We start from the raw sequence: 14,634 nt of genomic DNA, 5'->3' as shown, positions 1-14,634 counted from the left end.
ACATTCAAACTACAAGATGGCTGATTTGCAGACACAAAAGTGAAATTATTTGCTAAAAAAAAATTATCTTGTATATTTCTCATTCAAGAAATGCCATCATGGCGCCGACAATGTAAATGATAGAAAAATGACTTCAAAAGCATGGGTAGTACTATTCAGTTTTGTTAACAGGCGGATGATTCAAGTTATTCATGACGTTACTCGTAAATTTAACCCACGACCTAAAGCGGTCGTCCATTAACGTACCCATGTCATCTTTAAAGGATGCTGGATTATTGTCTTTCATGAACTATGCTTTACTATTGGTACGGATTTCTACAATCCCAAATGCTTTAAAAGTCATTTCCAAAGAATATTTGAAAGCATTGCTGTTAATTATAATACAACTCAGAAGACGATCTGTTATCTTTCTGGTAGAAATCCGAATAATAAACGGAGAAGGTATCCAGGTTCTTGTTGTCTTACGCATGATGGTATCGCAGATTTGTTTGACAATCACAGCAACGTGAACCACAGACATAGTTTCGTGCTCTTCGTGTGCCTTCCCACTAAATCACACCACTCGATAGAGAAACGCGTGGTAAGCAACATTCTGCACTTCAATTAGTACTGGTGAAGAAGGGAATCCTTGCTATTATCAGTGGCATATATATCTGATTTGTTGCCATCCATTCACTCTGCTGATCGAAGGATGATATTGTTTATTTTTTTTTTTTACCTAATCCAAACAATGAAAAATAGTTAGTATTATGACAATTTTTTGTTTCTACATAATCACAATTTTATCTTTATAAACAAAAAAGTTGAGATTTACTTCTGTAAGTTGCATATGCAGATGCTTTCCAGCAACTATACATGGTTGTGATACCGAAAAAAAAAAAACAAAAAAAAAACTCTTTTGATTAATTTTTTCATAAACATATAGTGATGTTTTTCGATAAGGATAATTGCGATACAAAAATTCAAAACTAAATATTTTTCAGTAAAACTTTGATAAAGATACTCCTTTCAAAAGCTAGATCAACATTGTGTAAATATTTTAGAGTTGTAACAAAATGCCTAAAAGCATAGTTTCAGGTACAAGAGACCCAATTGAATTTTTCAAGAACAGTTTCAGATCTGCATGAAAAAAAACAAAAAAAAAGGTACTAGAACAATCTTGATAAACATTCTTTCATGTTCTTTAAGCTTCAAAGAAAGAAAAAGATTTTATTTTAATTAGCACCAAATGGGATGACGAAGGGTTGCACATAATTTATATCAATATGATGTATATTTATTCTTTCTTTTCTTTTTTTTTTTTTTTTATATAATTTGGCTGATGAGAAAAGTGTAACATTTATATTATCAAGGACGAAACCTGTTTTGTCGTAAACACTTATCATTGTCCTTTATCAATATTTGTGTATATTTACGATTTAATCAATTTAGACTTTTTTAATGGGGGGAAAAAATTATTCATTTGTTTTATTAGCCAATGATTCGCTTTGGATAAATAGGGACACAAATGTACCACTCAAACAAAGCCACTTTTTTTTTCTTTTTTTAAAAAAAAGGCCTTTTCCGTGAAAACGATAAAAATAAACTGATCACAGAGAGGGATTAAATAGGTTTTGTCTTCATCCCATTACTGCCCGATATCTTCATTTTTTATGTCTCCCGGAAAGCAAAATTATTTCTCCATCGGCTTCCCCCTCACTTTAGTTTGGGAGAACATCTGATGAACAAACGTGTGCGATGACAGGGAGCTCAAGTCTAGAAATAGTTATTCCAGCCCGAGCATGTCAAAATATAAAAGAGACGCACAAAGTAGATATCACACTAGTGCGATAAGGATCTAAAAAAAAAAATGATGTCAATTACCGCTTTCTTGGCGGAAAAAGATATATAAGTAGAGAAGATGATCTCATATGACGTTTCAAAAGAGTATTATATATAGCATTAAACAAAGCCCTATTTTCCACGTCAATTTGCATGAAAAAAAGTGGGATTTTTTCTTTTTATAGTGTTGAGACCGGACAAAATGTAGAATTTTTTTTTCTTTCCCGGGAAAAAAAAAGACGAGTGAGATTTCCCAGTAGTCCCCCCAACTTTTACTACTAGTTTTCCATAAAGAAACTTTTTGTTTTTTTTTTGTAATGAGCATGGACTTACAGCTATCTGCAGAACTATCCCTTTTTGCGTCATATAGTAAGCGTTTTTTTTTGTCCTGTACTTTTTTTTTTTATCAGCTGACAGTGATTGCACACAATCGGGTGTGACCATAAGTGATAAAAAGGGCTTTTTATATTAGAAACAATTGGCGGGGATCCCCAGTTACCAAATAAAAAAAAAATATTAATAAAAAAAAGTAGGCAAGCACTTCTTGTACTCCTTTTAGAATATACAACGTCTCGTTAACATATGTAAACAAATAAACGTCAAAGAAAAAAAGGGAACCAATGATGTAAAAAAAAAAAAAAAGATGGGTTGCCCCGGCAACGGATTTAACCGCAAGACTTTTTGGAAAGAAAAAAAAAAAAAAAAGATTTTGAAACACAGACCGGGGTTTGGAAAAAAAAAAAAAAGCAATATATAAATGAGTCAAAAAAATGTTTTTATTGTCAAAAAGGGCAATTTCTTTTTTATTTCATTTTTTTTTTTATTTTTACAGTCATGGGCAAAGGAAAGAGAGCGCATACGATTAGTATCCCAAGTATTAACTTGACAACACCCAAGTCTTCTTCGGACCATTCGTATGCTCCTTCCAATTTTATTGGTTCTCTTTCAAGATCGACGTCGGAATCCACCACCTTTGTCAACAATACCACAGAAAGATGGCAACCACCTCGTAAGCCCAAGATGAAGTATGATGACCTCGAGCATAAGTTGGAAGCTGCTCCTCTCTATGTTCTTGTTTGCACCTATCTCAACTACTTTGTCTTGATTCTCTTTGGTCATTTAAGAGATATTCTCGGCAAGCTTTTCAAGCCTCAAGCCTATACTCATTTGAAGATGAATCAGGTAAAAAAAAAAAAAAAAGACACATTCATCATCTTCTTTCAATATGTACTCAATTTATTCTCCTATGCATACAGGGTTATGCTCCTCTTGTTTCTGACTTTGACTCCTTCTATACGCGTCGTCTCTATGTTCGTATTCGGTAAGCTACCTTTTTTATTGTTCTCTCTTTTTTTTTCTGTGCTAACATTGATTCTTTGCAGTGATTGCTTCAATATCCCTACTACAGGTGTTGCATCTCGTACGGTCAAGTTACTTGATCGAGTTTCACCTGATTTCAACAAAACCTTTCGATTGACTGGCACAACGACAGAAGCCTTAAACTTTGCATCTTACAACTACCTTGGTTTCTCCGACACAGAGGGACCTTGTGCTGACGCTGTGGAACAATCCACTCGAGAATTAGGTATTACTGCTGCCAGTTGTCGAGCAGAAGCCGGTACCACCAAATTAGCTCAAGATATGGAACACATGGTAGCTCGTTTTGTCGGTAAAGAAGATGCCATGTGTGTTAGTATGGGTTTTGCTACTAATTCCACCACCATTCCTGCTCTTGTCAATAAGGGCTGTCTTGTGATCTCGGATGAAATGAACCATTCTTCCATTGTCTTTGGTGTACGTCTTTCCGGTGCCTCTGTGCGTGTATTTAAGCATAACAACATGGATGATCTGCGTGAATTACTTCGTGAAGTTATTTCTCAAGGCCAACCTCGTACACATCGTCCCTGGAAAAAGATTTTGATTATTGTTGAAGGTCTTTACTCGATGGAAGGTACTATTGTCAATCTTCCCGAACTCATTGAACTCAAGAAGGAATTTAAGGTAAGATAGCTTGCATTATTGTTTTTTTTTCTTATATGATCACTAAACTTTATGAAAAATAGTTCTACTTGTATGTGGATGAGGCCCATTCGGTTGGTGCCCTTGGAGAAAACGGTGGAGGAGTTTGCGATTTTTACGGTATTGACCCTGCAGAGGTAGATATTCTCATGGGTACCTTCACCAAATCGTTTGGTGCCGCTGGTGGTTACATTGCGGGAGATAAAGCGATCATTGATCATTTGCGTCTGCGTAACCATGCTTATAACTATGCAGAAGCTGTTTCTGTACCTGTTGCTCAACAAGTGATTACGTCCATGAAGATTATCTGCGGTGAAGATGGTACGGATATTGGTCGTAAGAAGATCAAGCAATTGGCGGAGAATTCGCTCTATTTCATTGAACGCTTAAGAGATATGGGTTTTATTGTGTATGGAGATCAGGGCAGTCCTGTCATTCCTTTATTGTTGTTTAATCCTGCCAAAATCCCTGCCTTTTCACGTGAGTTGATGAAGCGTGGGATTGCGACGGTGGTTGTGGGTTATCCTGCTACTCCCATTATTACTTCGCGTGCTCGTTTCTGTTTATCCTCCGCTCATACCAAGGAAGATATTGATCGTACCTTGGAAGCTGTGAGTGAAGTAGGTGATATTTTGCTCTTGAAAGTGAGTGAAGCTGCCAAATAGGTTACCTTTACCCCTCCCACCCAAATCTCTCCCTTGCATACCTATTTTTTTTTTTCCTTGTATTTAAATAATATTACTAATATTTTCCCTTCCCCCCAGCCCTTTTTTTTAAAATAAATAAATAATAAACTATCTTGTGTATCACGAAAATAATCAGATATTTCCAAATTAAGTTACATGACCTGCAAAATAAATATTTATTCTGTTTTCCCGTGAAAAAAAAAAAGTAAACAAACTGTACACATCTGCAACATGCAATGTTCTTTCAACTAAACTGTCAATGCTTATTTGTTGTACATGCATGTTCCAAGTTTTTTTTTTTTTTTTTTTTTTTTATATCTTATTTGCCTCATCTATTTCAATCTCAACTAGGCCTATGATAAGTGTCGAAATGAATAAAGTGACCAAGTATAATTTTCGTTCCTTGTACTTACAGGTATGGTTACATATTCTCTTTTCGCTAACATGGCTTTCACCATGGCTTTACGAGGTCTTGAATTTCTATTTCTCCATAATCGAGCACATTTAACCCAAGTAAAGATACCCACCAGGAGTAAGACAATGACACCAGACACAATCGATGTTTGTATCAACCCTAGATACTCCATCCCTGCCTAACCCCACCCCCCAAAAAAAAAACCGCCCACTAAACATCAGCATCTATTTACACACTTTTGTGAAAAAAAGCACAGATAAAAAAAAAAACTTACATCTTTAGACCACCAACAGGTACCATATCGACCTACGGCCCAACACATATCCTGATTATACACCATGTTTAAATTCAACCATACTTTACCCGTGACATTAGCCCCTTGCATCGCAGTTTGTAATTGAAGGTTTTGTCGTGGCACGCGAGGCACATCAAAGAAATAAGTTTCAGGGCACTCACTGAGCGACCGATCATAATTCGAGGTGACGTTCAAAACCAGCCAATGATTTTGTGAAGGGGAATAACAAGCGACCGCTAATGATTGCGCACAATCTGTTGCATACCAACGTCCGTTCTTTTCCATAGCAGCACAACGATGAGCACCGTTTTGAGTATTAGGCTCGTTGATATCCCAGGACCAAAGTGTGGACAGGATATTGTCGGATAAATGACCTGGGTCTGTCAAGGAGAGTTCTCCTGGGTATTGACTCTGTGTGAATACAGGCGAGTAACCACACTGCGTCTTTTTTTTATATATATATATAGATATGTTAAATACAACACACAATAGATGGCATTTACCCCCCAAAGCTTACCGCGTTAAAGGCAGACGTATAGGAGAAGGGAGTGTGTCGATCGCTCACAAAGGACCAGGAAGTGGGTGCAGAACAGTTCAGAGAGTCAATATTATGTGTTGTATTCCCCAGGGAACGAAAGAGGGTCTCTTTATCCAAGTCGGAGATGATAATGTTAGAAGAAACATTTCCCAAAGCCAGTAATAATTGTGCTTTATTTTGTATCAGATGAATCCATTGTGGCCACGTTTCGTCTTGCATAAAATAAGGTTCTTGTCTGTGCGTTAAAAGAAGGGAAGTGTCCGTGGTTAAATTGGAGGGAGTATAAACCCGCGTTTTACCATCAAGAGTGGGAGTGGAGACTTTGTAAAAAAGAGAAGCTAGATTACTGGTGATGGTTAAATTGGGAGTGAGTGATTGAAGATGAAAGACCAAAGTGACTATATCAGTGTAAGGGGAAGCACCACTCACTTGGGTTGAGATGAGATAATCATCGATCGATTTCAAGAAATGTGACAAGAGATAGTCTGAGCAGTCGTATTGAGGACATAATTGCCAATCGGAACGTACAGGATCATAATAAAGGTCCATGATTAAACGCTTATAACCCATGCGTAAAGGGAGATGGGGTAGAGCGAAAAGGGAATGATTACCTAAAAAGGCAGTAGAGATATCTAATGCAGGCCACACAAATTGGTCAAGCGTCACATTCATGGCAATATCTCGTTGGATTCTTAGAGCAGTGGACATGTTGTGCACGGGGATATGTTGATAAGGTGTGTCACCTAAATAAACTAAGGGTTTATTTGTCCATTGCCCATTCACTGACAGCATCCATCCCATCAACATGACATTACTGAGCAACATTTACAATTTAAAAGAAGAAAAAAAAAGAAGAAAGGGAAGTTCCGATAAAAAAAAAAATAAAATAAAAAAAAAAAAAGAGGGTCATATATATAAGGAAAAAAAAAATCATTCAAAAAAAAAAAAAGAAATCATTCTTCTTCTGCTAGTGTTCCTAATTCATTACTACGACGAATCGAAGGTGTAGAAGAGCCTGATGATTTCCTAGAGATTTCTTCTTCTTCACTCAGAGAACCCACAGCACTATCATTATGAATGACAGGAACGGGTGGGTTTTCTTCCTTGACAGAAGACCAACCAATCACACTCATTCTGCGTAATGCTTTAGCCCAACCACCATTGGCTCCTGTAGTGCTGGTAGAGACAGACCGCTCAGGTTGAGGTGGACTTAGAATAGATGAATGACGACGTCGACTTTCTTCTGTATCATTCACATCCATTTCCGAATTGGTCTTGGTAGGTGGTGGTGGGGGCACTTTGGATCCCCAATAAGAAATCGTACGACGACGTTGTCGATTGGCTGTTGCTGCTGTTGTATTATTGTTGCTAGGTGTATTCGTTGTGGTGGTCGAAACTGTCTTGGTGGGTGTGGGTGCAGGCTGTAAAGAAGGTGAAATCACTGGAGGTTTGGGTTTAGATGGTTGATCAATACTAAGTACATCTTCCAATTGTTTGTTATTGATAATCTTCATCAAAATCTTGTTCATGTAAAGCTGGAGCGCACGATTGGTGTCTTGAAGCATCTTTACCTCATCCGTCAATTCTAAATTTTGATAGTGTTTAGTTAATTATTAAAAATCCAATTTCTATGAATCTTACTCTGGATAGCTTGGTCTGACTCTGCCTCTTTGCGATTATTCCAATCTGGTATAGAAGAAGCCAGCTCAGCAGCTAGATTCAAACCAGAGGAAGAGGTTGTGGGTTCTTTAGTAGGAGCCTCCTCCACCTAAAAAAAGGGTAATTGATGTTAAGACTGGGAAAAAGTAAAATGGGGATTGGTATTTTACCTGCATGATGGGGTTCATCATGAATTCACCGTTAATTGTCTTTTCATGCAATAATATTTGATAACTTTCATTGTCTTCCATTAAGGATTGATTCAACTGCTTGACGTTTGTGATTTCATGCTCAAGGTGAACGAGCTTTAGTGAGACGAGCTGTGCTTCGGATTGACGATCGGCCAGTACAGCCTTTTGTTTCTCTAGTTCGTTCTTGAGATCGAGGATCATCTTGTCTTGTGCTTTAATAGTTCTTTGTGCGATTTTAGCTTCACGGGCATAGGAAGAATCAATGACAGCTAATTTAGGGGTCTTTAATAGCATATCATCTTCTTCGTGTTGTGATTCTTGTGGTTGTAATTCGCCAATATCGCCTAGTCCGCTTGTAAATGGGCTCATGATACCGAGTGTGGAGGCAGTAACACTACGTCTTCTTGGTGTGCGTGGCGTACGTGGTTCATTCGTAACACTGAGTGAGCGTATTTGATTGTAAAGGTCGGCTTCTCTCTGTTGCCAATGAGATTTATCATTTTCATATTCCTCAGACTTTTTAAAGAAATTAGCTCGTGTTGTACCTATATTTGGTATATTTACCTCTGCAATCAGCTTTTTTTCAGCATCCTTTTTCGCTTTTGAGAGCTGTTGTACTTGTTTTCTGAACTTCAAAAGGTCCTGTTCCTGAGCGTATAATTGTGTTTCCAAGCGAGCTTGTGTATGGCTGTAATTGGAGTTTTCCAATTGCACTGCCGTGATTTTCTTATTCAAGTGTGTGTGTGTGTGAGTATTTTCAGATATATATTTTTAATTAAAATTTATTGTTACCTGTCTCAGGTAATCATTGTCGTTGGAGAGTGCTTTTTGTTGTTTGCTTTGATTATCCATATCATCCCGCAGCTATCATTTTTTTTTTTAACACTCTTCTTTTTTTTATTTATTTCTTTATGTCTTTACCTCAATATTTTGCTCTTGACCATACTTTATTTGATCCTGTAAGGATTGAATCACTAGTTTAATCTCTTCTGTGGTCATTGAAGTCAAACGAAAAGGGGTGTGGCAACAATGGTTGGTTATTTAAAAAAAAAAAAAGGGATGTGAGAAATAACAAAAAAAAAAAAAAAAAAAAAAAAAGAGCGAGGGTAAAAAAATAAAAAATAAAAAGAGGGCTTATATGATTAGGGGTATAGTATCAAAAAAAAAAAAAAAAAAAAAGCTGCCAGAAAAAGTAGACGACAACATGGTTGTATCACAGTAAACAAGAGAGTGAAAAGTAGGCTTCCGGACTTTTAAATCTTCCACTGCTGTCTAAGCTAGGAACACCATACTAAACCGGTTTCGATCCCTTTTGATAAACCGAGTAAAGAATAAGGGAGGGGAGGAGGAGGAGGAGAGGGCACTTCATTCTATCTGACTAACAACGTCATGGATATTTTTAAAATAGAACGTTGTCTTGTTCATACCACACCCGACTCTTTTGTCAATTAAATAAAAACCCATCCATCTTTTTATGAGGGTAACGTGCCACCAAACCTGATTTTTTTTTATTTATTTTTTTAAACCCAATTGGCTCGCTATTGTTCTTTATGAACACCCAGCTTTCATTGAGGTAAGCAGCATCATCTCATACGAAAACCAAAATATCCAATTACAAAGTATGAAAGACTACTCAAGAGAGAGAAAAAAAGTGGAGGATATACTATGAGTAACATCAATCCACCTTTATATAAACTACAAATTACTGTTTTTTTTTATTTTTTTGATCCAAGACTCAAATCAAGCTGGCAGGCCTGTATTGGACACCGCAATCTTCGGATACTACTGGCAGCAGGACTCCATAATTAGATCATCTGACTGGCTTTTTGTTATCCGTGTTAATGTAGCAGAGAAGATCAACGCCTTTTTGCTGATGGCCTAGACAGAGCAACTTTGCCAGCTCAAACTCATCGTGCTCCTGTTTGATTTGGGTGATCTTTTCTTCCAAATGTCTGAACAGCTTCTGTTCATATAATCTCTGTTAGTAATGATAGGCAATATGCACTATTTATTTTTATCTCACTTGCCATCAGGATATAAAAAAATACAAGAATATTTACAGTCTTATCACAGCCATTTGGAATCCCCGAGTTGTATGTTTTTTAAAACCATGAAGTTTTTTTTTGTCACACAATTCAAGGATTCACAAGTGAACATGGTTATCTATAAAACAAGAATTTAAAGAGTATATTATTAAGATTATATCAGCAGCCCACATATACTATTACCATACAAAGCATTAAGCGGAAAGAAAATAATAAAACAATAATTTCCCTAGTAACGGCGAGCAAAGAGAAAAAAAAAAAGCTCAAAGTGGGAAACCTGTCTAACTTCACTAAAAACAGATTGTCGCACCAAGAACTCCGGATGTCATATTCGTTGTTTATAATCCACTGAGATGCTTTGCTTGTGTTAGGCCTTTTTTTTTTGGAGGTACTTCGGTATTTGATATTGTAGCTATTATCTTCGCTCTTTTGCAAACCTCTTCGTGTGCTTGGGCTATTAAAAGCAAGGTTTTATTTTAATGAGTTTTTGTATTAATTCTTCAACTTATACTTTACATCCAGCACTTTAATTGACTTCAAACTGATCACTATTGGTCCCCTTCAACACCAGACAGTGTGGAAAGGGCTGATATTAGGCTCAACAGAAGTGGGCCTATTTTAAAAATGTCATTAATGGCTATCTTGGGATCTTACAAAAAATAAAAAAAAAAGTACCTTTTGGTCGTTGATTAATTGTCTGGCTTTACTTTTCATGAGACTTGTAGTCATGAATTTATCTTGTAAAATTTGATTTAACGCGCGCTTGTAGAGGAAAAGTACTACCTTAGGCTGACTAATGGTTTGATTTTTCGCGCTGTAATAAACCTTGAAGTCGTTTAACTACCAACTCGACAGGTCCTTGTCATGAAAACTATCCAAATTTGTTCTGGATAGTTTAGAGGTGGGTAAATTGGAAGATGACATGCTTTAGGGAAAACAAGAAGTCCACATTGGGGCAAGTCTAAGACAAAGTCTACGACAAAGTCTACGACAAAGTCTACAGCAAGTCAAGGCTTAATAGCATCAGCGCGCGCGCGTTGATTTACGTCTTTTAGAGTCACGTTATTTATTATTCTTCTTACATATTTTTGATCATTAGCCTTGCTTTAACGACGGCCCACTCGATTTTCTAGCGCATCATAATTGATACCGTAAAAAAGAGGTTTACAATGCTTACAATTGGTAGTGGGAAGGTCCTGATCATATAGAGAAGAACAACCTTGCTGATTTTTTATTTAAAAAGAGATACTATTTTAGCCTTTCTTGAAAGAAACAGAACTCGTTATGAAGTCACCTTTTTACAAAATTAATCACTTTTTTTTAAAAAAGATCGTGTTATGCATGGATAAAAAAAAAAAAATGAAAAGAGGAAGGGAAGAGCAAAGTGTGTGAATGGGTTTTATTTTTAGATTCATAAACAAGAAGTGGCTTATGTCAGGATAATTTAATTGCGTTATGAATCATGCTTAATGTTTACTTTAATTATTAAAACTTTTCTTAACACGCTGCTTCCAATTTTAATTATATTTAAATCCGATGACTAAACAATCTTGATCATCATTATCCGACAGCTATTTGATAAGTTCAGGTCATGTTTTTTTTCCAGCCTTTAATGGAACATAAAAACCTAACGAGGCCTTTCTTTTTGGGAACACACAGTCGACATTTGAATCAAATAAAGAGTTTCATATTTATATTTACTCATGTACTAGAGAACTCGTTCAGTTCTAATTTGTACTGAGCAGAAACGTTACGTCTCTTTAGCATGGGTCCATAGTGCCAGGATAGTAACCGGATCACGCCACAAAAAAAAACCTTAGAGTGTATACCCTTAATATGCTACAGTTACTCTGGTTATCAAAGCCTTTGATCTGATTTCCTGTAACTAGCGCACACTGAGATCTTACAGATAGTGATGCCGCCTGTGCAATCCCCTTCATCTCCCTTGACCAAAGTACTTTTATTCTTGATGTAGATTTGCTACAAATTATACTTCTTCATATTAGCATACCCTCGGTATTTATGATTATTAGCAACTTGCTAATAAAAGGTTCGATAAGCTTGGTCTTATTGTTATCTTGAGTATAAATGCTGTTCGAAAGCTGGCCGTTGAATTTGAATATTCGGTTGAATCATCCTGTAGCTGGTTCTTACGAAGGCCCCCTCGAGATAACAGAATATTATGAGACGAAGCAAACGACTTAAGGTTTTTTTTTTAAAAAAAAAAGCTGCAATCAAGCAACCTTCAGGCTTTTAGATATGTAAGAGAGAGGTTGAATGCAAAGTTTCTAGTGGGTCATTTTTCATGTTACATTTTTTTTTTTTGATGTGACTCCATGATTTAAAGACCGTCATCTCCTTTTTTCATGATAGATTTTTTTGTAATTAATTTTCTTCTTTTCTCTCCCAATAGATTATAAATATGTCCCAGTACGCTCATTTACTCGCTACCAATTATACTGCACTTGTGGCTCAATACCTTGCTGAAGATGTGCCTTCTTTTGATTACGGAGGATATGTTGTAGGTGATGGAGAGCAAGTAGCTATTCTTTACTGCAAAGCCGAGGGTGTGGTTGCCGGTGTACCTTTCTTTGATGAAGTCTTTAAGCAACTCGACTGCAGGTAAAAACCATATATATTTCTCCTCTTACATTGAATTGTACACAACCCACCTCCAACACACACATACTATTGCATAGAGTGGAGTGGAAGGTGAAAGAGGGAGATTACCTGAAGCCGGAAGGAAAGCTCGAGATTGCCCGAGTTTACGGTTGCGCCCGTAAAATTTTATTGGGTGAGCGTACAGCTCTTAATATTATTTCTCGATGCAGTGGTATTGCCTTAAGAGCACGTAAAGTAAGTGATTTACAAAAGGAAAAAGGGTTTGGTGGTGTGATTGCGGCCACACGCAAGACCACACCAGGTTTCCGTTTGGTAGAAAAGTATGGCGTACTTGTCGGTGGATTGGATACCCATCGTATGGATCTTTCTTCCATGGTCATGTTAAAGGACAATCACATTTGGAGCTCGGGTAACTATATGGATTCATTTTATAGATTATATGGCAAAGCGTGGGAAATCTAAAATAATCTGTAGGCTCAATTACAAAGGCCGTTCATAACGCACGTAGTGTATGTGGATTTGCTCTCAAGATTGAAGTCGAATGTCAAAGTGAAGCTGAGGCTGATGAGGCTATTGCTGCAGGTGCAGATATTGTCATGTTGGATAATTTCACTGGCGCAGGATTACAATTAGCTGCTCAAAGCATTAAAGAGCGTTGGGCTGCTCGAGGTAAAACTCATTTCTTGATCGAGAGTAGTGGTGGTATTACTTATGAGACTTGTGCTACTTACTTTTGTCCTTATATCGATGTCTTGAGTATGAGTACCATTACCCAAGGTGTCCCTCACGTTGATTTCTCTTTAAAAATCAGTCCTCAACAATAAAATAAAAATACTTTTTTCTTTTTTTTTGTTATATATTTGATTATGCTACTGAGTAAACACCACTTTCAAATACTGGCCCACTGTGCCTGGGTCATTCGTCGTACGGAGAAAAACGTCTACTATATAAAGTACGCCTTTATGGACAATGACGAGTACTTGTTCCTGGTAACCGATCTCTGTTTAGTGTGGTTTGAACATGGCAATCATGAACGTATACAACATAATGTAAAGGAACAATTAGGCATGTCGTGTAAAGACCGTGCTGCCAGTATGCTTATGTACCGTAAAATCAAAGCCTACTTTGACAAGGGAGTAATTGACTGTCGTTTGCATGTCGAGCCTGGTCATTTAAAACTCTTTTTACCGTTGGAGAAACCTACAGGTGATATTGCAGCGTTGACTTGGGTATTTAATTGTAGAGTGTTGGATGCAGAGACCAGCGAGGAAGGTATGACGGGACCTGGTGTGATTTTTCAATATTTCATCTTGCCTAGCCAAGCCATTGTGAATTATTTCACGGAGAATCTATTGGGTAACTATGAAAAGCCATGCATGAAATATTTTAAAGCCGACCCTTGCTCACCTATTTTTTTTTTTTTTTTGTGTAAGATGATTTACCAGAAAAGTTAAGAACGGTAAAAAGCTGATTGAAATTAAAAAATGACCCACATGACTCACATACGACAAAAAAAAAAAAAAAAGCCTAAAAAAGGATCCAGATTTAGTCACGATTCATTAGAGTATTTCAACTCGTTGCAAAAGCGTGAACCAAGCAAGTGAAAAAAAAAAAAAAATTGTAGTAGTGTAAGTAAAGTTTATTAAAAAAAAAGATTTTCGAGTAGATGGCGTGCCCGTGTTACAACAAGAACAAGAGTCAACAATGGTGGGGGATAGTTTGGTTAGTACGACAATGAGTAAACGAAACAGCCTAACTAATAGAAATATCTTTAATAGGAGAGTCAGAGGGAGAAAGAGAGAGAACAAGAAAAAGAAAGAGACCGTAAACGAGAATTGGCAGAATATTATAACAAACAACGAAACAATACACCTAAAAAGAAACGGATCTAAATAAATTGTTGTGAAGGGGTATATAATTGTCTACTGCTGCTTGCACATAAACGATCGGGGCTGGGCACATGGAAATGATGAGGGATATCGAAATAGTCTCTTGTAGGGCTATTACTTTCATCCGATGGTGACGGTGGTAAGTAAATACCAGACACATTTACCGTCGACAGTTTAATCAAATCATGCATCAAATCGGTCTCCGGTTGGTTCTTTTGCCAAAACCTAATCTTGGTTTCTTTTTTGGATTTTTTGAGATCCATTGTGTTGAGTAAAGAAGGAAGAGAAGAGAGAGAGAGTGTGTGTGGATTGCATGCTAAAAAAAAAAGAGGCTCTATTTATTTTTCCTTTTTTTTTATCTCTCCGCCAAGTGTGTAACAAGGAAAAAAAAAAAGTATAAATTCAGTGAATAGTGATTTCCGAAAAGTAAATGGCCGTTACCTAAAGAACAAAT

At 36.9% G+C, this 14,634-nt stretch overlaps 5 protein-coding genes across 5 annotated transcripts; 3 read left to right on the top strand and 2 right to left on the bottom strand.

Moving 5' to 3' along the window:
• Positions 1–2,655: 2,655 nt before the first annotated feature.
• On the top strand, positions 2,656–4,505 carry EV154DRAFT_583947 (pyridoxal phosphate-dependent transferase; the record flags this gene model as incomplete). Its single annotated transcript, XM_051606723.1, has 4 exons — positions 2,656–3,003; positions 3,078–3,142; positions 3,204–3,822; positions 3,885–4,505. The coding sequence occupies 4 exons, from the start codon at positions 2,656–2,658 to the stop codon at positions 4,503–4,505; spliced, it is 1,653 nt and encodes a 550-aa protein (XP_051450293.1).
• Positions 4,506–4,637: 132 nt separating this feature from the next.
• EV154DRAFT_532890 (uncharacterized protein) lies at positions 4,638–5,115 on the top strand. Its single transcript, XM_051603944.1, has 2 exons — positions 4,638–4,879; positions 4,940–5,115. Exons 1-2 carry the CDS (start codon positions 4,786–4,788, stop codon positions 5,032–5,034), a joined length of 189 nt encoding a protein of 62 aa, XP_051450292.1. The 5' UTR covers positions 4,638–4,785; the 3' UTR covers positions 5,035–5,115.
• EV154DRAFT_532881 (uncharacterized protein) lies at positions 4,818–6,666 on the bottom strand. The gene is made up of 4 exons (XM_051603943.1): positions 5,754–6,666; positions 5,216–5,680; positions 4,940–5,115; positions 4,818–4,879 (listed from the first exon to the last, which is right to left on the bottom strand). Exons 1-3 carry the CDS (start codon positions 6,597–6,599, stop codon positions 5,101–5,103), a joined length of 1,326 nt encoding a protein of 441 aa, XP_051450291.1. The 5' UTR covers positions 6,600–6,666; the 3' UTR covers positions 4,818–4,879; positions 4,940–5,100.
• A 6-nt stretch (positions 6,667–6,672) lies between these two features.
• On the bottom strand, positions 6,673–8,679 carry EV154DRAFT_157807 (uncharacterized protein). The gene is made up of 6 exons (XM_051594143.1): positions 8,546–8,679; positions 8,417–8,488; positions 8,189–8,350; positions 7,604–8,140; positions 7,416–7,542; positions 6,673–7,359 (listed from the first exon to the last, which is right to left on the bottom strand). Exons 1-6 carry the CDS (start codon positions 8,621–8,623, stop codon positions 6,728–6,730), a joined length of 1,608 nt encoding a protein of 535 aa, XP_051450290.1. The 5' UTR covers positions 8,624–8,679; the 3' UTR covers positions 6,673–6,727.
• A 3,388-nt stretch (positions 8,680–12,067) lies between these two features.
• Positions 12,068–13,148, top strand: EV154DRAFT_532867 (Quinolinate phosphoribosyl transferase). The gene is made up of 3 exons (XM_051603942.1): positions 12,068–12,291; positions 12,369–12,700; positions 12,766–13,148. Exons 1-3 carry the CDS (start codon positions 12,092–12,094, stop codon positions 13,113–13,115), a joined length of 882 nt encoding a protein of 293 aa, XP_051450289.1. The 5' UTR covers positions 12,068–12,091; the 3' UTR covers positions 13,116–13,148.
• Positions 13,149–14,634: the final 1,486 nt, after the last annotated feature.

The sequence above is a fragment of the Mucor mucedo genome (genome assembly GCF_025094135.1).
Source record: "Mucor mucedo strain NRRL 3635 chromosome Unknown EV154scaffold_265, whole genome shotgun sequence".
Classification (NCBI taxonomy): domain Eukaryota; kingdom Fungi; phylum Mucoromycota; class Mucoromycetes; order Mucorales; family Mucoraceae; genus Mucor; species Mucor mucedo.
Note: the sequence above shows the minus strand (reverse complement) of the source record. Positions and strands in the feature narration are given on the sequence as shown.

What these genes read in the sequence shown, in the direction of transcription:
- EV154DRAFT_532890 (XM_051603944.1), top strand. Translation starts at nt 4,786, where the DNA reads ATGCTTATTTGTTGTACATGCATGTTCCAAGTTTTTTTTTTTTTTTTT. An exon ending in TATTTCAATCTCAACTAGGC is followed by an intron (nt 4,880 to 4,939) that starts CTATGATAAGTG and finishes CCTTGTACTTAC; the next exon opens with AGGTATGGTTACATATTCTC.
- EV154DRAFT_532881 (XM_051603943.1), bottom strand. Translation starts at nt 6,599, where the DNA reads ATGTTGCTCAGTAATGTCATGTTGATGGGATGGATGCTGTCAGTGAAT. An exon ending in ATACGTCTGCCTTTAACGCG is followed by an intron (nt 5,681 to 5,753) that starts GTAAGCTTTGGG and finishes TATAAAAAAAAG; the next exon opens with ACGCAGTGTGGTTACTCGCC.
- EV154DRAFT_157807 (XM_051594143.1), bottom strand. Translation starts at nt 8,623, where the DNA reads ATGACCACAGAAGAGATTAAACTAGTGATTCAATCCTTACAGGATCAA. An exon ending in AAAAAAAGCTGATTGCAGAG is followed by an intron (nt 8,141 to 8,188) that starts GTAAATATACCA and finishes TTCTTTAAAAAG; the next exon opens with TCTGAGGAATATGAAAATGA. An exon ending in GTCAGACCAAGCTATCCAGA is followed by an intron (nt 7,360 to 7,415) that starts GTAAGATTCATA and finishes ATCAAAATTTAG; the next exon opens with AATTGACGGATGAGGTAAAG.
- EV154DRAFT_532867 (XM_051603942.1), top strand. Translation starts at nt 12,092, where the DNA reads ATGTCCCAGTACGCTCATTTACTCGCTACCAATTATACTGCACTTGTG. An exon ending in TTTAAGCAACTCGACTGCAG is followed by an intron (nt 12,292 to 12,368) that starts GTAAAAACCATA and finishes ACTATTGCATAG; the next exon opens with AGTGGAGTGGAAGGTGAAAG. An exon ending in CAATCACATTTGGAGCTCGG is followed by an intron (nt 12,701 to 12,765) that starts GTAACTATATGG and finishes AATAATCTGTAG; the next exon opens with GCTCAATTACAAAGGCCGTT.